At 42.5% G+C, this 23,881-nt stretch overlaps 1 protein-coding gene across 8 annotated transcripts in view; it reads left to right on the forward strand.

Moving 5' to 3' along the window:
* Positions 1–23,881, forward strand: part of NF2 (NF2, moesin-ezrin-radixin like (MERLIN) tumor suppressor) — a 69,891-nt gene that overhangs the window by 33,804 nt on the left and 12,206 nt on the right. For 4 of the 8 annotated variants that reach the window (XM_039861954.1, XM_039861950.1, XM_039861957.1 and 1 more), the window contains 11 exons: positions 1,764–1,832; positions 2,803–2,885; positions 4,800–4,875; positions 7,218–7,352; positions 10,615–10,689; positions 12,415–12,528; positions 15,031–15,153; positions 15,865–16,082; positions 17,471–17,576; positions 19,026–19,153; positions 20,993–21,158. In XM_039861954.1, coding sequence (XP_039717888.1) covers positions 1,764–1,832; positions 2,803–2,885; positions 4,800–4,875; positions 7,218–7,352; positions 10,615–10,689; positions 12,415–12,528; positions 15,031–15,153; positions 15,865–16,082; positions 17,471–17,576; positions 19,026–19,153; positions 20,993–21,158 — 1,293 coding nt within the window. Of the gene's footprint in view, positions 1–1,763; positions 1,833–2,802; positions 2,886–4,799; positions 4,876–7,217; positions 7,353–10,614; positions 10,690–12,414; positions 12,529–15,030; positions 15,154–15,864; positions 16,083–17,470; positions 17,577–19,025; positions 19,154–20,992; positions 21,166–22,593; positions 22,722–23,881 lie in introns of those variants that run through there. The other 4 variants (XM_039861952.1, XM_039861953.1, XM_039861956.1 and 1 more) reach the window with 2 other exon arrangements.

Below are 23,881 nucleotides of genomic sequence, written 5' to 3' on the forward strand. Positions count from 1 at the left end.
CCCGGATTGTCTTACTGTTATGACCCTTGCTTTCCAGATGAGGAAGCTGCGTGTTAGAGACTTCAGGGAGATACTCAAGAGTCCTTACATTGAAATCCTCTAAGACCAGCTCTCTCATTTGACAAATTAGAAAACAGACTCAGAGAGGTGATACAACCTGAATTTTTATCTTTCGACATCAGAATATATTGACTGCTATGTGTCAAGCATATTTAAAAAATTTTTCTGGGTATTCATTTAATCCCCACAGGATTCCTATAAGATAAATACTATTATTATCTCCATTTTACGTATGAGAAAACTGAGACACAAGTTTTTCAAGGTCACAGCTAATAATTGAAAGAGCTGGGATTGAACCTTAAGCAGCCTGACTCCAGAGCCAGTCTCCTTTCTGCACTCTGCAGCTGCCTCAGAGAATACCGTTAAAGCTCATATGGTTACTGATTTATATTCCCAGGCCTTTCAGAGGTTAAGACAGACCAAGTTCCTTCAAGTTTTTTTAAATGTAGAAATGCCTAGAGAGGGTTACAAAATCTGTGACATATTTTAAATGTTTAAATTTGAAAAATTAATTCCTTTAACAGTCAAAAAACAACGTCATGCCATTCTGCTATCTGCAAGATAATTATGAGATTCACAAGAAATGTTAATTCATGGGGCTTTTATAGTAGGGTGGTGTGAGAATGAGATACAATTTGAAGTTGCTGATTAATACCTTCTTTCAACCTCATGAGTGTCTGCTGTTCTGTGTATGACTTCATTTGGAAAACACACCAAGAATCCAATTTGAGGCTCTAAGTTGAGGAATGACAGGGTGGGCCATGACACGACCCAATATAGTGGTATATAGAGCAGTCTTGTGCCTGACCTTTCCTTTGTTTTCCCAATGTTGGTGACTAAAGGGATAAATGTTCGTAGAAGATTGTAATAAAATATCAAGCTTTGTTGGTTTTGGTCAAAAGAAAAGCCTCTGAATGCTGATTGACAAGAGACAGGCTTTGATTTTATACTCTATATGTTTTATGATTTGTTTCTTTAAAAAAAAATCCTTCCTTTTTGATTATTTCCTAGTCAGACTTAAGTTTCCTAGAAAAGAAAGGTTTTTTTAAAACTCAGAAAATAAATCTTCAAGTTATAATCCTCGATGAATACATTAAAATGCAGGGCCCACTTCTGGCCCCACTAGTGACTTGCCCTGCAGCTTTAGGAAAGCAGTTAACCTTTTACTTGTTTCTTTGTCTGTACAATACGAATGACAGTGTTGACATCACATTTTTCCAAAGCATTTTTCAGAGCCTTGAATGAAAGTTATTAGACATATTACCAGCATTATTCCCAGCTCCCGCTTAGCAATTGGCTTCAATTACCAGCCACTTAGAAGCATTTGTAGGTAAAGCTCTTACCACAACTTGCTAATCACAACTTTCACAGTTGTGTTTTGTTGTGTCATTTCAAAAGCTAATGTTTTGGTAGTGACTGCTTTCTTTGCAGATTAGAAAACATGGCTCTGTTTCCATACAAATGTCACATTCTTATTAGCACATCACCCAAAGGGATTGTGCAACTCTGTTCATAGATATAATCAGTTTGTATTTTCATTCAAGGATAACAAACTAGCAAGGTTGAAATCTTGGCTTGTCATCAGAATTGAATTGTTCCCCGGAGCTGGGAGCTGGGAGAGAATGAGACTGAGTCCTCCAGTTCAGAAATGACAGTTGTCTTTTGAATCTCAATTGCTTACTCTCCCTTTCTTCTCCTTCCAGTATGGTGACTATGACCCCTCTGTACACAAGCGGGGATTTTTAGCCCAAGAGGAATTACTTCCAAAAAGGGTAAGAAATCAAATTCCCTGTTTGGGAAGACATAACAGATACATGGTCTACAAGAAAGCTAACTGAAGGTCTTGAAGTAATAATGGCAGTACATGGCAAGAACATTTTTATAAATATTTTGTAAGCAATCTTGAGTAAAGATTTATTTATCCATTCTCCTACTGATGGACATTTAGGTTGTCAAGTTGTCTCTGGTCTTTTGCTATTTCAAATAATGTCAAACAATTTTCTGAAGTAATTGTACCAATATTATATTTTAATATTCTTTGTTAAGAGTATAAAAAAGCAAAGGTTCATGGAATTAGTTGCGGGGTGTCAGGACTAGCATGGCCTGCAAATGGGCCTTTCTTTAAAGGTAGGTGGGCATCAGAGATTCCCATGAAGGAATGTGGAGTAGCATGTGTTCAGCCCTGGGAGTTGAGCTGTTAGCAGCTGCTCGGGGCGGATAGAAGAGATGAGTTGGGGGTGGGCATTGTAGTTTTTAATTCTTGGTGTTGTTCATCTTGTTCATTAGCCACCAAAGCAGGCCCTCCCTCCCTTTTACTGCTTCTGATTTTATAGCTCCACTCATCCGTCATGTGATAAAGTCTGCTCTTCACTTTTCCTTGAGTTTACCTGCTCCTTTGATGGCTTCTGTGCTGGTGAAAGCAGCAGTACACACAGCTTGGCCCTAGCACTGCTCCTGACCAAAGTCCTCCCTCTGGGATGTATAGCCCAGGAAAGAGTCTAGGTTACTGCCAGGCGAGGGGTGCACCTAGGCCTGAGTAATGATGCGGCTTTCCGAGTTGCAACTCACATTGCATGGTGCTTGTTTACATGCTCACCCCTGCATGTGACTGGCTCTCCCTGTATGTAGCTTTTTAAAAATAGCCGTGCTGTTTTGTAAAAATGATGCATAATTATAAAATGGCAAACAATGCCAAAACTTTCTTTGTGTGTGGGTTTTTTATTTTGCTCTATTTTCTGATAGGTAATAAATCTGTATCAAATGACTCCAGAAATGTGGGAGGAGAGAATTACAGCCTGGTACGCAGAGCACCGAGGCCGAGCCAGGTAAGGCTGTTTCATTTTTAGTTTATATTTCTTTATGGGCTTTCTTTTTCTTCTTTTTTGAACTATAAAACTAAGACAGGCTTGTTGAACAAAGTGCAGTACCAAGTATGTAAAAGAAAAGAGAGCTGGGAGTAACGCTGGCGGTCATCAGTTTCGTGTGAGACATAAAGTGGGCGTGGGTACGTATTGCCTGTCAGGATGTACAGACCGACCGTATTCATTGGTACTTTAATTTCATTTTAAGAATTCTAATGTATGGATATCCTGTAGCTTTTGTGTCCATTCCTCTACTGATGGCATTTAGAGTAGCTACAAAATGTTCTGCAGTATATACAATCTTGTATTGTTATATAAATGTATGGGTAGTTCAGCCTATAGAAGAGTTGCTGAGTCAAAGGATGTGAGCATTTTGTGTTTTGACAGGTGCCACCACATTGCCCTCCATAAAGGTGTATGTACCTGTTTGCATGCCCATCAGCAGTGTATGAGAGTGTCTCTGCCCCCGCCATTCTCTTCCTAACATTATTTTTACCAATCTAAAATTTATAATCTAAAAGGTAAAAAATTGTATCTTAAATGTTAATGAGCATTTCCATGATCACTTTAGGAACTCATCATCTTTTCATTAGCCTTTAAAATTTTTTCTTTTCTTCAAATGAACTTCCTATCACACGCTTTTTTAACTTCTAAAAAAGTATAACTGCACCAAAAAGTGGACAAGTCATAAATATAACACTGTATGAATTATCACAAAGTGAAAACACCATGTAATACCAGGTGACAAGATAGTACACGGTCCCTCTATCACTTTCCTTCTTTCCTCCCCAAGAGTAACCTCTCTCTTGATTTCTAACTCCCTAGATTAGTGTTACCTGTTTTAAACTTTATACAAATACAGTCACATAGTTATTGGGTTTTTTTGTATCTCACTTCTATAATGCAGCATCATATTATGAGATTTGGGTTTGTGGCATGTAGCAGTAGTTTTTGTTTTTTTGTTTTTTTTTTTTTCATTTTCTTTGCTGTGTAGAATTCCAGTGTATTAATAAACCACAAATTATTTATTCATTCTCCTATCGATGGACATTTAGGTTGTCAAGTTGTCTCTGGTCTTTTGCTATTTCAAATAATGTCTAACAATTTTCCAAAGTAATCATACCAGTTTATATCTGCAGTATGTTTGATTTCTACTTGCTCCACCTGCTTGCAAACACTTGGCATTCTATCAGGTTGAATTTTCAGAATTCTTTTGAGAGCATTTTGAGATGGGAGAGCGAGAGAAGGCAAGGTCATAGGGAAATCTGCGTTAAAATATTTCAATACTGTACCTATTTGGGAGTTTTTTTAGCAAGTCATTGCTACTTCAAGAACTTACTTTAAATTTGACTTAGAACTTAGAAGTAGGTGACCTGGCTTGGGTTTTACAGCCATGTGCCTCTTGCCTTAACCTCCTACAACACCTAAAGGAATAATATCAGGAAAGTAGCTCCCTGGTAGCTTACAGAGTTGTTTCATTACTAAAGCCTTCTAGTTGAAGAAGGTACACAATTAGATAGAGCAACAACAAATAAAATTTGAACATTCAGATCTATTTGAGAGGAGAAAACATACCATGTGGTTTTCTTGAATTACTTAAAATGAGTGTCACTATTTATCAAGGTCAAAGTGCGAAACTGAAGCCAAGAGACGCTGTAATAAATCTGTTCTCTTATTTTAATAGGAATGGGGAATTCTGCTTGACCTTATTGTGTTTAATAGACTCAGGATTGGGAAAAGCTTTCCTAGTTTCTGCTCTGGCTTGTGTCTTCTGGCAGGTTCAAACACTCAGCTTGGCATGCATTCCCCTCAACCCCCCAACCCCCCCCCCCAGTTTTCACTTAGCTCCAGTGACAGTGTCCTTCATTCTCCTCACAGGGATGAAGCTGAAATGGAATATTTGAAGATAGCTCAGGACCTGGAGATGTATGGTGTGAACTACTTTGCAATCCGGGTGTGTTGAAGCCTCTCCAAGTTCCCTGTATATAAACAGAGACTGCTAAAATGGGCAACTTCCTCATTCGGGGTGGTTGACACTTTAACAGTTCAGTGGTGAAGCAGAGAAGGGAGAGGGTCTTTTAGCCTCACTTTCTATTCTGGGACTTCAATTAGATCCTTGGTAATTAAGTGTCACTTGAGCCTGGGGCTGGGGGCCGTGTCTTGGGGCTGGTCCTATGCTTAGCATAAACCTGTTTGAATGCTACAGAGTGTAACATTTGATTATTTCTGGCTCCAGTGAGATCTCCAGGGGGCTCCTGTAAGTATCCCCCCCACCCCACCCCGGGGCATAAGAAGAATAAAGCTGCTTTTATAGATTACTGATTTGTTTGGGTGGTGACTCTTGTTCTCACTAACAGGCTAATTGGTTTTCTATTTAGACTATTAATAGTCATTGTCCTCTGGGAACACATTGCTTCTGCATCAGATAAGGCACTTGTTTTCAGCCCAAGTCTGGCCTTTCCATTCTTTCTCCCAAGGGTCCCCTGCTGGATGCAGCTGGTAGGCAGCTCCTTCCAAAGGAATTCATGCGAATTTGTTTAAGTGTTTCATTGCTGGCTCTAAACTATAGATGAGTAGATAGATGTTAAAGCAACCATCCACAGCAGTCCACCTCATTTTTTGGGCCCTTATAAATTCTATATTAAATTTGAGTAAATTGAAACATATTTTAAATATTCTAGGATAGCTATCAACTTGAATTAGTTGTTTTCTAAATACAGATTTTTTTAATGGATTACTTTGCTCATAAGACACACTGATTAGTTATGTTATTTCATATAGTAAACAAGTACCTAAAAGGTTTTCCATAACATTTCAGAAAGTTATTTTCTAAAGTTTTATTAATTTGTATTTGCTAATTGTTTGGTTTCTTTAAGGTCAGACTAATTTAACACATTTCTGTGGTTTTGTCAACACAACTCCTCCTGCCCCATATACCTACTACCTAGATTCTAGAAAACTATCACTTTACAATCCTTAGAGAAACAGTTTTGCATTAGGGAATATTTCTGTAGCAGTCAGATACTGTTTTGTGTGCGTGTTTCTTGTATTATACAGTAGACAAAGCTGATGGATAATTAAGTGTCTTCTGGGTTAAAGTTTCTGAGATTTCAGTATCTACTAAGAAAAATATATGCTTAAAACAATTAAAAAGAGGCTGATTGAGTTCCCATCTCTCTCTGAAATGTTGGAGTCATAATGACAGGAGGCAGAAGGTGGAATCCTCTTTTTTAAAAAAAGTTAAACTAGTCAGAAACATAATGAAACATATTTTTCCAAAATATACCATAGATTTTAAAAGTACAAAGCCTCGCTTGTGTTAACACACTATGTATTTTTAAGAGCTTTGCCGACTCACAGAGGAATCTCTCTTAAGGTTTGGTAATAACACCTGACTTCAGGGTGTTAGAAGGAGAAAAAAAAATGTATCTTGGAGCACTCATTTCTCCATCTGACACCTGCTGTTAGGTTGGTGCTTCTCATCACAGTCCAAGCACCTTCTCGGTTTGCAGATCTGTTTTCCTGCCCTTGAGTCTTGTTCAGTCATATTGTTGTCAGCAAGGGGTCAGGTGTTTTAGGTCCTTGTGCAGGGAGCTTCCTTCTACTGTCACACAAAGGCCAGACCACAGAGCAGGTGGATGGGCCTTTAGCATGAAGATGTGGCCTCCAGGTCCACAATTGGGTCAGTGACCTGGGATCCCAGGGTGCTTACCCTCTGGCTGTTCTGACTGCTGACCAGGACTGCACTGTAGCGTCATATACTGTATCAGAGGTATAGCATATACAGTTAATCAATTAAAATTTTTATGCAATTTTGTTGAGATTTAATTCATATATAATACATTTTGATATATTTTCCCAACACATGTTTTAACATGTGCTAATACTATCTGATCTCAGCACTTAGAGCTTACTTTCTGGTAGTCCAACAGTCTTTTTTTTTTAACATAAATGGTTAATCCTACAGGTTTTTATTTTACATCTGTTACAATCTGGTTATTTAATGAGAGGTTAATAACACATAGATTGCCACTACTTTATCCATCAAACCAGTGACAGGAGCCTTCACTGGTCCCTCTACAGGACACATGGGTAATAATAACCGTATAGTTTTGCTTCTGCCTGCCCCAGTTCAGGAAGCAGGAGGTCCCCTGGGTTATAAGACAGCTGTGATTTCTGTTGGGGCCTGTTGAAACTTGTCGTATGTAACAGCGTGTGCCAGGTCTTTTGGAGAGTTGAATAAAATCTTGAGCCTCAGCTGGAGCTGACAGTGGCTGTTCTTTGTCTAATCTACAGAATAAAAAGGGCACAGAGCTGCTGCTTGGAGTGGATGCTCTGGGGCTTCACATCTATGATCCTGAGAACAGGCTGACCCCCAAGATCTCCTTCCCGTGGAATGAAATACGAAACATCTCGTACAGTGACAAGGAGGTAGGATATGTCTGCACTGCAGCTGCACCTGTGGTCCAGCAGAAGGACTTTCCCCATCTCTCCTCCTTGCTGTAGTGTCCCCAGTCAGAGTTCTGCTGTTACTAGGAAAGTCCTCTAACTCGTAGGTCCCCATCCCCCGGGGCTAGTATGGTCTGTGGCCTGTTAGGCACGAAGCTGCACAGCATGAGATGAGCAGTGGGCAGCCTAGTGAAGCTTCATCTGTATTTTCAGCCACTCCCTGGCATTAGCATCACCACCTCAGGTCCACCTCAGATCATCAGGCTTTAGAGTCTCATAGGAGCATCTGTCCCTGATGCCAGAAAGGTTGGGGACCGCTGCTCTAACTCCCAGGCTTTGAGTTTTTAGCTGTTGATTTTTATAGTATTTAGAGAACAGTATTAGCATCCTATTTTCAAATAACATCACTAATTTCCCCCCTCACTCCCCACTGACTAACAAGAGGCTGGGGAACTCAACCTATCAATACTAAACCTCAAAGAACAGTAAATAAACCAAAAAGTAACTTTTCTCACTACTTGGCTTTCTATTTCTGGTGAGAAATTCTCTTTGTATTTTAAGCGTAGTATATGTTAAATCTTTTCTCTGTGTGCAGTGCTTGATACATGTGGGGATGTGGGTGTGTATGTCCCTATTATTTGTATGTGTGTATATATATGAGCAATGATATAATGATATTAGGCTAACCTGCTTATAAGAATTTGAGAATAATCAAGTTTAAATAACTTAGATGAACACTCTAAATTAGAATTCAAATATTTCTATACAAGATAGTGACCTTTCCTCAGATGCTATAATCCTGTGTTCCTTTGTTTGTTCACTCATTCATTCTTTGTTAATTTTAAAGGAATAATTGAGCACCTGCTTTGTGTTAGGTTTATTAGGGGAAAGAAACATGTAGAAAATCTTGTCTCGGCCCTCAAGGAAGTTATATTCAAGTAATGATTGGGCTGCTGTGGTACATAACTGCAGTGTGAGGGACTGATGATGAAGGTGATGTTAATTTAGTGCTTTTCCACTTACAAGCACTTTCACCTTGACTCTAATTCAGTCCTCACAAGAATGCTGCTGTAAGTAGAGGGCATGTTTTGGTTATCTGTGTCACATCAGGGAGCAGAGATGTAGAGGGATCAAGTGACCTGTGTCTAGTGAGTGGAATTTCAGGAGCTGAGCTCCAGGTTCCCTGAAACCATGTCCCCTGCTTTTCTGGGGGCACAGAGGATGATCCTTGAGGGCCCCGGACACCAGGCAGAGGAGGGCAGGCCTGGACAGTGCTCAGTGACATCCTGGTGCCTGCACAGCCAGGACGCTGAGTGCAGAGTAAGTGACAGCGATGGCTCATGGTGTTGTCTGCAGAGCCCCTAACCCTGAGCAGATTTACTCTTTTCTCTTTCCTCATAGCAATCTAAGGAAAAGAACACCAGGCCCTTGGTTTCTAATACATGGTTGATATTTACTCGACTATGCTCGATGAGACAGATTGAGCTTCTTAACTCAAAACAGTCTGGCTTTCAAATTTTTGTAAGTAGCCCAGGAGATGAGCATTTAGGTATTTATTTTTTAAAGTACTTAAATTGAAAGCTCCAAATGACTTTAAGCAGTAGGTGTGCATGGTATGGTAGTTTTTCATCTCTAATTTTATAAAGTCTGTTTACTGCACATCCACAAATTTGTGTGCGAAAGGCTCCCAAAACACTTGTTTTTCACAGAACCCAAGGATTAAAGTCTCCCCTAGTAGGACCTGACACAATAAACTCTGATATACCTTCTCCAGGGGCAAGGCACCATCATGTTCCATCACGTCAATAACTTGCACAGTAAGAGGACCCCAAGCTGACTTGACATAATAGGAAATAGTCTTAGCAGTTATGTATGACAGCTGTGCTGTCAAAACAGAAATGTTGGTATATTTTAAGTGATCCATTGATTCTTTGTGCACACCCTGGCATGGCGCAGAGCCTGCGGTTTCCCCACTACTTGTGGTTTCCTGCTGACAGCTCTGGGATTTGACAGCAAGGCCAAAAATAAGCTCATGAAACTCACAAATAGCAGACTACACATAAGCAATACCCGCTTCTAAGTTAACTCGACCAAAAGCTAATACAAGGGGTCGTTTTCTGTCTTCATTATGCTAACCCCTTGTTGGATGGTATAACATGAGAAAGAAATACCCAAGAATATATCTTCCCAAACATATTTATCTGCTTAACAAGTCTTGGGAATGAGTATCTCCTTTTTAAGTGCGTCTTTGAAACCTAGAATCTGTCTGGTCTCATCAGGAATAGCTGAGAACAGCAGTTGCCATTTATTCTTTATATGTTGCCCTGCCTCGGGGTCTTGCCCCAGGTTCTCCCACTAAGCTACCAACATGTCCATATCGTTCATTTTTCTCTCCCCTTTGATTTCAGGAACTGTTATCCTCATCCACTATAGTTCATTCATCTTCACACTTTTCTGTGTTCCTTCTGTTATCAGCTTTCATCAATAATCCCCATGTTCAAAAACCTGGAATGACTCCCTGTATACAGTCACATCAATTCTAAACCCCTCTGAGTGTCTACTCCCAACCCACCTCACCACTCCCAGCCCACCCCTGCCTTCCTCTCAGTCTAAACCCATGGTATTATTTTAGTCATCAAAGAGGTAATAATGGCAAGATAGAGAGAGACAGACAGACACACACACACACACACTCACACACTGCTCATTTCACCATCTCTGTCTAATTTCTATTGCTTACCCTGTCCAGAATGCCCTTCCATCCTACTTTTTAACTTCTAAGACCAGCTTAAGTTCCCTCCTGCTTATGATAGATCTACTCTGAACACCCCAGAACATTTGTGATTTGTGCCATCCAGTGAGGCATTAATATATGATATAATTTTTTGAGTAATTGACTGTTGTTAGTCTAATTCTAACTAAAGCCTCCTAAAGTCAGGGCTGTGCCTTAGGCTCTAGAGTGGTCTTCCCAATGTTGCCTGAAGGGTGGACCTGTCAAGCGTTTGAATTTCAGTTTTCTAAGCCTAAGATGGTGCCTAGAGCACACATTCCAAGACCCTGGACTTCCACAGCCCTAGATTTGGTGCCCTAGATGCTTATAATTCACCGTGGTTTAGCGTCTGGGCCCTAGGAAGCCAGGACAAGGCTGGATCTTTGCCAGAGTGGTTGCTGCTTTTGTGAAATTTCTCAATTGGTAACATTCTAGGCTGTTAGATTGAAACTGTTCTCTGCTTCCTTCTTTCAGTTTACTATTAAACCGTTGGATAAGAAAATTGATGTCTTTAAGTTTAACTCCTCAAAGCTTCGTGTTAATAAGCTGGTAAGTTGAGATCCTGGTTTTTATTACTGATAACTAGTTTTTCTGAGAAATTGAATGCCCTTTTTGAAAGAGTATCAGAGTGATATCGTGAAGTGCAGAATGATAGTTCACTTTGTACATGCTTTTCTGATAGGTCTTGAAACTCTTTCTAGCTTAACGTAAAGAGTCAAACCTAAGTTTTAGGGTGAAGAATTTTTTTAAATGTTAAAGTATAGGTGTATATATATAAGGTATAAAAGATGACAAAAATAAATATCTAAGTACCCACTATCCAGCTTTAAGAAATAGCACACCCCCAATACTGTTGAAACTCCTCATGTTACGTAGTCTCCTCTTCTCTCCTCCCCTAGGGCGATCATTATTCTGAGCTATATGCTCATTATCTCCTTGCTTTTCATCAGAACTTTCAAAAAATTATGTGTAAAAATAGCAAGAGACAGAGAATACAGTTGATACATATACATTAATTTCAGAAACATATAAAACTTAATAATATATTCATTTTGCCACATGAGAAATAAATTTATCTATGTTGATGTTTAAAGATAGGATCCCTTCATTTTTACTGCTGTATAGTATTCCATTATATGAGTGTGAATATATATATATATATTATTTCATTATCTTATTAATGGATGATTAAATGCTTTCCACTTCTGTGCCATTTTTAACAAGGCTGTTAAGAACATTCTCATATCTGCCTCCTGGTGCACATGGACAACATTTTTTCTAGAGTCTAGAGAATGTGTACATAGAGCCCTACGAGTTCAGGGCTGTAGTGTATGTCCAAATTCAAGAATATGCCACATTCTTTTCCAAAGAAGGTGAATTAATTTGCAAATGCAACAGCAGTGGGTGAGACTTCCTTTTGCTTGATATCCTCAACAAATGTATTATCAGTCTTTTAAAATGTTTGCCCATCTTATGCATATACAGTGGTATCTCAGTGTCGTATTAATTTGCATCTTTATATTTACTAACAAGATTAAACACCTTTTTGTATATTTATTGGCCAATCTTATTGTCTCTTCTGTCAAATACTTGTTTCGTGTCTTTTGGCCATTTTTCTCTTAGGTTGTTTGTTTTCTTTATTGGTTATATCTTCTCCCAGTTTGTGGTTTAGTTTTCCTCTTTTTTTAGTAATGTCTTGACAAAGAAAAAAATTTGAATTTTAATGTAGAAAAATGTATACATCTTTTCCTTAATTGTTTCTATCTTGTTTGACATCTTTCCTTATCTTATGATCATAAAGATGTTCTTCTCTGTTCCCTTCTAAAAGTTTCAGGTGCTTGATCTTCGCATTTAAGTTTTTAATCCTTCTAGAGTTGATTGCTGCATTTGTTTAAGGGAGGGATCCAACTTATTTTTTTGTGCACAAATAACCTGTTGTCCCAGCCTATTGAGTGAGCTTTTCTCCTCCCTGATCTACAGAGACACATGTTGACTTAGAGTGAGGTGCATCTGAAGACATGCTAAAGTGTCTTCTGTTTCTCTCTTCACTTGTGCTTTTTGTCCCCAGCTTATCTGAGGCACCTTCATTTTGCTGTCTGCAGAGCTGAGAGCCCTAAAGGCCATTAGTAGGGCTTTGGCGTTTTACCCCACGCTTTCCTCTTCAGGCTTCTGCTGCCCACAGAGCCCTCAGCCCAAGATGCTGTAGTGTCGCTGAGCTGTGGGCAGTGAAGTAAATTTGTGGGCTTAACATTTCTCGTGCTTCCATGGCCACAGATTCTTCAGCTGTGTATCGGGAACCATGACCTTTTTATGAGGAGAAGGAAGGCTGATTCTTTGGAAGTTCAACAGATGAAAGCCCAGGCCAGGGAGGAGAAAGCTAGAAAGCAGGTGAGTAAGACTGCGTTTGAACTGGTGTTGTCACCGCTTGGTGGTCTCGGCCTGGGAGGTAAGAAGTGGTTGTGGGCTGACTGGAGTCATTTGGTCATGGACGTGCCTACTCTTATTTTATCACTTTTGGATCTTTCTTAGCTGATGCCCAGCTTGTGGGGTATCGGCTCTGGAAATGAGAAATAACCTCTAATAGCATGTCTGAAAGGAAGGTTTCTAGTTATTTCTCCACTTAAGTAAAGTAAGTAAAATGGAAAGAGATATCCAAGCCTGCATGTATTTATCCATCCATTAATCTCTCATCCATCTAGCTAAGCTTGCTTTCTTTTTGACTGCCTGTCTCCTTTGCTTGGCCTTCTCCTTTTCTAATTAGATGGTGATAGAATGCATGGCAGTATTTCCGTGCCTGCTGCTGGAATGCTAATTAGACTCTGGCTGCACTTCCCCCAACTGTAGGTCAGCCCCGGCAGCACATCACCCACCACGGGAGATGCCGGGGAGTGCATATCAGCAGACTGGACGATCTGCATCATTGTTTTCTACTCATAGACCTTTTCAACTCACCGAAATCCACACAACTAATGTGAGCCTCGCTGCTGAGAATATTAATTGTGGTTTTGAACGAACTATTAGAGTAGCAGCAGCTGCAGGTGGCTGCCCTCAGGACTTGTAGGCTAAGAGGTGTAATAATTAGTCTGTGTCCAGCTCTCTCTGATTTGGGTACTCCAGTGAGGCTGGCTCCCAGCCCTGATTTTCAGAGTAAAATGCCCAGTTTGATCCTGTGCTTTCAGCTCTCCATTTCTTTACTTTCTGAGATGACAAGCCATAGATGTGCTCTTTGGGATGCTTTGGGGGTGGTAGAATAGTTTTTTGGGGGCAAAGAAATGCTCCTGAACCAGCATAGGGTAATAGTGGCAACTTTCAGAAGAGCCCCCTCTGACCTCTTTTTCAGTAGAGCAAAGCTTAGAAGTGAGAGATATGAAAATATCAAGGAGAGCGTGGGCTACCGGGCTGTGGCAGAGAATAGCGCGAACCCACCCCAGACCTGCACTGCCTGTAGAACAGCAGAGGCATGTCCCTGGTATCTGGCAACTGCGGATCAGGGGCTCTGTGTCCCCTGTACAGACACTGGCCTTGGAGCCAGAAGTGAAACTTAGTATATGATGCTAGTAAACGACTACCTTCCAGACCTGAGTTTTCTCATCTGTCACAGGGAGCTAATGATATACCTTTCTCTGTATCAGATCAAAGGACATATTGAACTTGAAAGACTTTGTAGCTTAAACTGCTTTGCATACGGGAGATCCCTTACTGGGGTGGAGGTCTCAAGGAAAGTGCAGTGCCGAGAATGGCAGGAGAATGCCTGGGCTTTTTTCAAGTGGAGAATAATGGAGATAAAGTTATCCACCTAATGGAAATAATAATATGACGGAAATTAGAGAACAAATTGGCCAAGCTTTTCATTGACCTGCAAGAGGAAAATTGGAGAAGAATTTACAGTATTTTATTGCTTGTCTTTGCATTATTCCTTCGAGATCTAAAGCACTTATTTTTTTTGGCTTAGTATTTAGAAAAAGCAGCAGTCTTAGAAATCTTGTGTTTGGGAGAAGATTGAAGCAAGAAGTAATTAAATGTGCTTAAATTATTTAAGGAAGATAATAGTGCAGTGGTCACTTCTGGCTTCTCCTTCTGAATTCACTGAGTACTGTGGGATCACAGAGAATAGCATTTTCCTGTGCTTGTTCGCCTTATTAAGCTCAGCATGTGGCCCAATTAATACAGTGATCCAGAAGGCAAGGGAGGTGGCGGCAGCTTTGTACTGGTGCCTTAAGGACAGGGGGGCTGTGCTCCCTGCCTGGCTCCCTCCTGTCGCAGGCTTGGCTCAGGAGTTGCCTCTAGTGAGGCTGTGAGTCTGTGCTGTTGCTGCTGCAGCTTCCCCCTGTGAAATACAATGTGTGAGCTATTGATGTATCACACAGGATGATTCCATCTTTTCCATGGATCACAGGAAAGAATGGAACTATTGTTGATGGAATTAGAGGTGTGGGAGGGGTCTTTGTAGATTAGAAATGGCGAATGTGGCTCAACCAACCAGATAAGAAAGCTGTCTGTTTCTGGGGCTCCATCTCAGGGAGGAGGAACCTGTGGGGCAGAGCTGTGTGAGGTCTCCCAACAAAAAGGGATTTGGGCAAGGTGGCTCTTTCAGCACACAACATGTAAGAATGCCCCCTTCAATCCAGTTAGAGACTGGGCTTGATTTTTTTGTGGTTTGATTGGTTCGTTTGTTTGCTCACCACATGATGTTTTTTCAAGGAGCACAGCTTTCAACTCTGCAGCTGACTTAGAAGGACAGAGGGTGGTGGGCGACAAGAATGACACTGGCTACCAGAAGAGAAGAGTCCCCAAAGGGTAGACTATGGACATTGGGCGTTCTTGGATCCCTGTGGCACCTTAGGTCATGAGCCCCGTGACTGAGTGACTGCTTTCACCCCCATCCCCCAGATGGAGCGGCAGCGCCTCGCTCGAGAGAAGCAGATGAGGGAGGAGGCTGAACGCACAAGGGACGAGTTGGAAAGAAGGCTGCTACAGATGAAAGAAGAAGCGACAATGGCCAACGAAGCACTGGTGATTTCCGAGGGGTCTGGATCCCGGGAGGCGACACAGGGACTTGCTCGGTTTGCTGGTGTAGACCTCCTGAGGACCACAAATTAGCGACATTTGTTTTGACATTTCACCTTTAAAAAATCAGTGCCTTTTCTTTCCACTTCTGCTGGCAGAAGCAGATTTAGGTTGAGTTTGTGTGTAGCCGAACCCCACTTTTACTGTGGACTGCCTTTAAAGCGAGGCCTTTCGCCTCAGCATTACTGGCAGGAGGTGTCCTGTCATTAAAGGATATTAGCAGTGTCCATGGCCTCTGCTGACTAGATGCCGATAGCACCACCTCATCTCTCATTTGTAACAATCAAAAATGACTCCAGACCTCGTTATAAATCCCCCAGGTGGCAAAGTCTCCACTAGTTTGGAACCACTGATAAAGGGAAAGAAGAACAGAGTTAAGTTGGTTTTCTCTCTAATAAAACATAAGCCTCCACTCAAGTGGGTACTCAAAAAGGTGTTTTCTTATTACTCCCTGTGAATGGAACCTGGAGGGCCCTTCTGAAAAGATGAGGGGTGTGACTTGACATCTGTTGCCATAGTGTCATCTGAGGGGACACTCAGTGGCAGGGCCTCAAAGAATCTGAGACTGGTTCTTGCTGATTCGAGTGTCTGAGGTCAGGTCTGGTGGGATAATAGGCACACGATTCCCACTCCAGCTGACAGTACTCTTCTCCGCAGATGCGGTCTGAGGAGACGGCGGACCTGTTGGCGGAAAAGGCCCAAATCACTGAGGAGGAGGCAAAACTCCTAGCACAGAAGGCCGCAGAGGCTGAACAGGAAATGCAGCGTATCAAGGCCACAGCCATTCGGACAGAGGAAGAAAAACGTCTAATGGAGCAGAAGGTGCTAGAGGCCGAGGTGCTGGCACTGAAGATGGCCGAGGAATCAGAGAGGAGGTCAGAAGTTGGGCGGGGCGGGTGGATCCTGGGCACTAGGGCCCAGGCCAGGGACTGGTCACTCCTAACACTGCCCTGAGGCAGAGCTTGACTGCAGCTGTCCTCAAGCTGCTTCTCCATCTTCTGGGGCAGGGAAGAGGCTTCTGTTTTGAGTTTGGTGGGGACTGATGCTTAATCTGATTTTGTGGCTGGAGCTAGCAGAAGGGATGCAGGAACACAGTTTTCTTGTTGAATGGACCTCTGGTCATGCTTGTGCCTTTGTGATAAGCCTCTATCCTTCTAATAGCTGTGTTTGCAGGAAAACAATCGAACATGTCCACAGACTGCTTTTAGCCAAGGAGATGTAAGAAGGTTCTTCTTACATTTAAACAATGTAGTTCCTTTCCCTTTTTATTTAGGGGGCACGTGGAGAGACAGCAGCTATTTACCTTTAATGCAGCAACTAGATACCAGTTAACCTGCAGCCCTTCTTTGGTGCTAAGGCTCCTTCCTGAGGCAGGTGAGAGGGGAGCACCACAATCCTCTCTGTGGCTAGGATGTCCTGGCTCACGACTAGGTTGAAGGATGATTCTGCCATCTATACTTTAAAAAGACTATTCTAGGCTCTGGATTGTTCTGGTCCTGCACCTTTCAGATAAACCCTGGCACGTTCCCCAAAACATTTGGCTTTTTTGATTTAGAACATTTGAATTTGGCTTTTTGCTACCAAGGTGCAATCACTACATTTTTCCTCTCTATTTTTTGCATGCCATTCTGAGAATATTGTTTCTTGTTTCCTGCCCTGTCCTAGGCTGCTTTTTTTCCTGTGTTCGGGTCACTTACCCCGTGAGTGATGCGTGTTGGTTTGGGTCCTGTGTTCTGCAGGGCAAGGACCTGCACCATGTCGTGAGGCCCTCAGGGATGGTGCTTGAGGAGCTTGGCCATTGGCCTGCAGTTCCACTTGGGAGCTATGAACAGTCAGTTCTTTCACTTCCTGCCCTTTGTGATCCAATATAAGATCTTTGATCCGCTGGATTCTTCCTTTGCCCATTCCACTCTCACTCAAAACTGAAGCAAGGAAAGCCTGTAGGCCCTCCCTCAGTTCTCCTCCACCCCCACCAACTGTCAAGTTTCCTACTTGACTCTTCTTCTTACCGGCTTCCCTGATCTTCCAGTTTAGATTTCCCAGTTGAAGTGAACAATACCCAGGTATGTTGTCCTTGCTTTGGAAGTTCTGATTTCATGTAAATATACCCCCTCACCCTTCAGCATCCTTGTTTGCCTGGTGTCTGGTGCCATCGTCAGGATTAACTCTGGTTCTTCCATTCCAGGAGGATAAGGGGGAAGTGGGGTCTCTTTCTTCCAGCTGTCATCTTCTATGGAGCTGACAGTTCCTCCTTTCTGTATAGGGCCAAGGAGGCCGATCAGCTGAAACAAGACCTGCAGGAAGCTCGTGAAGCAGAGCGAAGAGCCAAGCAAAAGCTCCTAGAAATCACCACCAAGCCCACATACCCGGTGAGCCTGGGTGGGGGGCCGCCAAGACCTGGTAACCTTCCCTTCCCTCCCATCCCTTTACTTCACCTGGCATTGTCTTCAAGGTGACTGCTCAGCAAACATATGGTAGAATGAGTGAAGCAGAGAGCCTGCAGTTAGGGACTGGGTAGAATGCCTGATCTGCCATTTGGCCTCGGACTAGTCACCTCTCTCGTTGCCTAGATAACAGACAGTGGGGCCTTTTCCAGCTCTGAAATGTTTTTCTTATTCTAAGTAATATAATCCTAAATTATCCTCAAGAGAACTTGCTGCCTAGCCTCTTGATGCCAAGCTGAGTATAATCTTCAACTACCAGTATATACCATATACCATAATCGTAGTTCTGGGCAGGTATACCCTGTATACCTCATGTGAACTACTGTTGTGCAGGAACCAGCTTCCAAACGCAACTCTTTAATTGAAGGCAGACTTCAATTAAATAGGGTCACAAAATGAATAGAGAAGCCTCTTGCTTTCTTTCCCTCTGTGTATTCAGTTCAGCAAACTTTTTGCATATCTGTTCTAATACAAGGCAGGTGGGGAGTCTGTATACAGCAGGGTGCACATGTGCCTAGAAGAGAACTTAGCCCAGCCTAGAGGGCAGGAGAGGCTCAGGATGTCGCCTGAGCTTACTCTTGACGGTCGAGTAGGAACCAACTAGGTGGGAAAGAGATAATGGGGTATTCTAGGCAAGTGCACATATGTGCACACTGCACAAATGCATGCACTGCACATTCACATACATAGCACAGCCATGCATGCGGCAAAGAGGCGCGTAGAGCACAGAGGCATAAGCTGCCCAGGGTTTGAGGTGAAGGGAAATGTGAGTAGTTTGCTATTGCCATCTGTTCTGGTTATCTATTACTGTGCAATAAGCCACCCCAAGCCAGCCATGTAGCTCAAAACAGCCATTCCCTCTCATGGCTCGGTGGGTTGATTTTGCCAATGGTCCTTCCTTGGGATCTCTGAGGCAGTTGCAGGCAGATGGACTAGAGTTGTCTGAGGGCTCATCTGGGCTGGACATGCGCGATATGTGTATTTTTAAAACACATTGGAGCAAACTTTATACCCTGCTCTAACAATAAATAAATAAACCCTAGAGGAGATCATCCATATCAACTTTTTAATCATATTTCATTGTATGGATGGATTGTAATTCATCTAACCGGCCCTCTTTGGCTGTATGTTTAGTCTGTTTTCTTTTGCAATTATGAACAAAACTGTACCGAACATCTCTGAACACAAATCTTCACATGGACATGTGGGCGTATTGGTAGAATAAATTCTCAAAGAAGACAATTGTGATGGGAGGCCGCGGTGGTGCTGGGAGGCAAGATCTAAGTGGCTGCTGGAGGGTTGGTGGTGAACACAGCAGTGCCTCTCTGTTCTTGTAGAACCTGAACCTCCTAATTGGAGATTTCTTATTCATAGCCCATGAACCCAATTCCAGCACCGTTGCCTCCTGACATACCAAGCTTCAACCTCATCGGCGACAGCCTCTCTTTCGACTTCAAGGATACTGACATGAAGCGGCTTTCCATGGAGATAGAGAAAGAGAAGTACGTAATTTCCCCACCCCTGTGTCCTGCTTGGGCAGCCAGAGAACTAGAGTGAATCGATCTGAGCCTGGGGAAAGTGCAGGGTCACTTCCATGGCTTGTCACCAGCTTCTGCAAAGATTTGCTCTGTTCTCACCCACTGGAAGAAGAATTTCCTAATCAGAAATGAAAGACTACAGACCAGCATACAATATTTCAGGATAAAAATGATACTTGATTGCTGACCTGGAGATTGTAGTGGCTCTTAACCTCGCCTAAAGTATAGAACTGGCATCGGGGATCTCCAAGTCGGTCAGACTGCTATTCACATGGTAACAGAACATGTGATGATGTTCTAACGTAGTATTATGACATATTTCCTAGTTCTGTTCTCTGGTGGCTGAGATCTGTGCCATTCCATGTCTAGAACAAGGGAGAGAGAGGAGAAACTCAAGCTCAAGGCTGAAGAAAGTGAAGAAAGTGAAAGCCAGCCCTGCTGTATGGAGCAGCACTGAGCTGAGCCCCACACACTCTATTCACAGCAGCATCTGCCACGTTGTCCTCCTCCTACAGTTTATGGTCAGTGGAAGTGGATCTGAGATGGAAAGAAGTCCCACTGCAGAGGAAATCTAACCGAGGTCCCTGTAGTTCCCAGCCAGAGATAAATTGGCCAATCGTGCCACAGCTTACCAGAGAATAGTCCTAGTGACTACCATATATACTGAGTGTCTGGGTGTCAAGGTGTTTTAGCTTTTATCTCATTTCATTCTCATTAACTAACATCAAAGTGACATCAAAGGTAGGTTTTAGTTTTTTTATTTATGAATGAATACCCAGATTTAGAGCGTTTAATGAACTCACCCGTATCACATAGCTGATGAGGGACAGATTCAGCCCCAAGCCCATCCGAGCCTCTGTGTATAGTATCCTTGGGACAGCCCTCTCAGGGCAGTGTCTCCTTGGAGCCCCAGGTGGGCAAGCATGAGCCAGGCTATGGCTCTTTGGGCTCTCATACTGAGGTATAGAACCAGAGTCTCTATCTGTGGTTTCTGTTGTTGGAATTCCCCTTCGAGCCATTCACCATTGTCTAGACGTACTGAGCGTAATATGACTGTGGTGCTTAGAGTGAAGCTATATTCTGTTCTGTGTCCTGATAGTTTATAGTTTGTATTTTCTTCCTTATTACCCATGCACATGTTGACAGAATCCGCATGAGAATCACTACAGAGTGTTCCTTGGTGTTTGCGTTGCATGGTTTGCCTGGCCAAGCCCTTGTAGCTGGACACTTTGAGGATGGTTTCTAGATTTTCACCATCATAGTATAGTGCATCTACTTGCAAGCAATGGTGGGGACTTTTTTCTTCCTGGTAATAACTCAGCGAACGTCCATCATCTTTAGAAGATGACATCCCAGAACAAGTAGGGATGTGGCCACAGCCAATCAGAAGAGGTCACTTGAATGGAATTACTTCTCCAAGCAGGGCTGAGACAAGGAGATTGTTTTGGATGCCAGGAGGCTTCTTTCATGTGTTGTTTTTGTACAGAACTCAAAGCTGTCTATTACAAGTGGCATTTGTAGAGCACTTCATGAGATTTTATGGTAGAGTAGAAGAGGGCTTTTTTACACTTTAATTCTGACCACAGTTCTGTGATTTTTATCCCAATTTTATGAATGAGGAAACAGATTTGGACCAGTTAAATAACTGGCCCGAGCTCCCATGTCCTGTGAGTGGCCAAGTAGAGGCACCAACCCATGCTTTAGACCCTGTGTCCTGTGCCGACTGGCTTATAGCATCTCAACCCTGATATGTCTCACTGCTGGCCAAAGCTGTGATGCGTGATATCATCCTCTTGCTGGCAGAGTGGAGTATATGGAGAAGAGCAAGCACCTGCAGGAGCAGCTCAATGAACTCAAGACTGAGATCGAGGCCTTGAAACTCAAAGAGAGGGAGACAGCCTTGGATATTCTGCACAACGAGAACTCTGACCGGGGTGGCACCAGCAGCAAGCACAATACCATTAAAAAGGTACCAAGTCTCTTGTCTTTTGCTGATCAGGACAGTCGTTAATGAAATGTGAGGTTGGCATCTGTTTTCCTCAGTAGCCGAGTCATTAGACTACTGTCATTTTTTATATGTACTTAGTTGAGGAAAGTTTTTGACTCTTGCCAAAAAAGGAATTTAATCTGCCAATGACTGTGAACCCATTGGCTTGATGGAAGGAGAATTTTTAACACAAAGCATTTCACAATGAAATGAATCACTGTTACTGGATGGGTTTTGATCCATCATTTAGCGGTTAAGCAGTTTTGTCTTTTAAGCCAAGGGGAATTATGCCCAGGGAGCTGCCTTAATTAATGAGAAAGTAAAATGAGATGGAGGCTGTTGAGAATGGACTCTCCTGCTAGTCTTGTGGTGTTTTTTTAAGTGGCAAAAACTATAAAATTCTGTTCTTCATTTAGAAACCAAATTCCGAAATTTTAATTTTTTTCATACTTAAAAGGAAGTATCCAGAAGAATTTTAATGTTTTAAAAGATGAGACTTTATTTATGTTGCTAACAGTTACATATCTTTCTCCACTGATATTTTGAGCTTTTAGCATTTTAGAGGAAGTTAATTTTCATTCTAAATATCAGCCCACGAGTATACTTCGCTGACACTGGGCAAAACAAAAAGGTCTTCTCCTGCCACTTAATGTTTGCTCCTAACAGATGGCCCAGGATTAGTTTAACACCTGTAAAACAAGTTTTATTAAGATAAGACTGTTCATCGAGTTTAGATAGTGATAGTTTAGATATGTTTAATTTTTTACTCTTTACCTTAGTCTTTAAAATGGTTTCCCAGTTTAAGGAATATCTGTTTTCAGTGGTTAAGCTGTATCTGAAAACTCTAATAAGAAATCTGCATCTACCTACCATCGTTGAGAGGTATAGTCAGGAGCCTGGAATTCTCTTGACTGCAGTTAGTATTGGCACTGGGTGAAGAACTCCTTTTAATTGTGTAACCTAGAAGGAAAGACCTTTCCACGTTCCACATTCTTCTTTCCTCTGGCTTCTGTCATTTATTACGTTTCCTTTCCAAACACCAAATTATTAAACAGTTAGCAAAAGGGGAGCTGAGGTAAGGCCTCAGCCACTGAACAGAGAGATAAAATGATGACTGTGCCAGTGAGCCAGTCAGGCCTCGGAAGAGCTGCCCCAGACCCCACCCTGCCCCTCACTTACTCATCTGGGCACAGGAGCGGTCTCATCTTTGCCACTGTTGCAGTAAGCTGGGTCCTCGTCCACAGGAACCTGGAGTGCTGAAAGCTGGAGAGAGACCTGTTTCCAAGCTATAAAAACATCAAACGAAGTCACTTGTCACAATTTCAGGCCTGTCTGAGCATTTTGCAAATGGCACATGTGGCATTGTTGATATCACAGGGTATGTTTTGTTTTTCTTCATTTTATTTTGCTGGTTTAGCCTCAAGCCCAAGGCAGAAGACCTATCTGCATTTGAGCCCTCAAAGTAGGTTATTCCCAGGTACTCTGTATGTGGTGATGGTACTGCCCTCTGTGATACTAACCCATGCATGAGCTTGCCTGTCTCTGTTCCTGGGCCAAGCCGTGCCCTCCTGAGGGCAGGTGGTGCCTGGGTACTGGCCACAGCATGCTTTGAGTCTGAGAGCAGGCGTCTGCCCTGTGGGGCCAACCAGCTTCCAGGGGCCAAGAAGGCTGCCTCATTCTGAAGAGCATGTTGTGGGGCTATAGGAGTGGTTGTCCTTTACATCTTGTGTCACTGTTGGGCTGGAGAAGGTCACTGCTTCTTGTCCAGTCAGGTCTGTCTAAAAGTCCTTTGTCTTGGTGGCGTATTTCTTAGATAATAACCCTAGCATGGAAATGGGATAAATTTGGGTGTTTTTAAGAGTGGTGTCTTTAACTCAAGATCAAGACCTTTTATGTGGTGACAGTCTCTGAAGACCCATGATCATACCTGACAGCTTCTGGCTGTGGAATGAAGGAGCTGCCCATGCTCACTCATTTGCTTTAGAGCCTCCCCTTTCTGTACACATCCATTTTCTTGTCAAATAAAGCAAACCAATTGCATAGGGATCTGATGTGTAGTCAGTCTCAGTGGACTATCTGTCCATCAGCGCTCAAGAGGCCGTCTCTGCTTCAGCTCCTCCACAGCCCGGGGCGGAGTTGTGGTTGGAGTGAACTCACATTGGGACAGTGCAGTCGCGGGCACCCAGTAAATGGGCAGTCACTGATTGTTGAGGGAATTAATTGAATGATTGCTGATTTCCTTCCGCAGAAGTTCATTATTCTCCTAACATGCCTCGGCAGTAGAGAGAATTTATTATGCCCGATAATAAAATAACACCCTGCCTCTGCTCCTCACCTAATCTCCAGTAGTACCCAAGCCAGTGAGGCCACCAGCATCTGAGAGTCACATAGCATGTGTCCTTTGGAGTCTTTACCGCGATTTCTGCTTCTAAAATAAAATAAGCTCATTGGAAGCTTTCTACCAAAAAATGAGATCTGGCATAAATAGATCCTATTTGTGGTTGTTATCCAAGCAAGAGAGGTTAGCTATTAAAGTCCCAGATGGATCTCATTATGAGATGGATTCAAGCTGTCAGTGGTTCCAAGAACCAATGGCATGAACCCCAGTTTGTATGTGACATTTTTATTTAGCGGGCTCCTATTTTTTTAGCTTTCATACCACATGTTGGTATGTTAGAACACCCCAACACCAAGCAGTACATGCT

This window comes from Pteropus medius, unplaced genomic scaffold (genome assembly GCF_902729225.1).
Source record: "Pteropus medius unplaced genomic scaffold, Ma_sr-lr_union100, whole genome shotgun sequence".
Taxonomy (NCBI): domain Eukaryota; kingdom Metazoa; phylum Chordata; class Mammalia; order Chiroptera; family Pteropodidae; genus Pteropus; species Pteropus medius.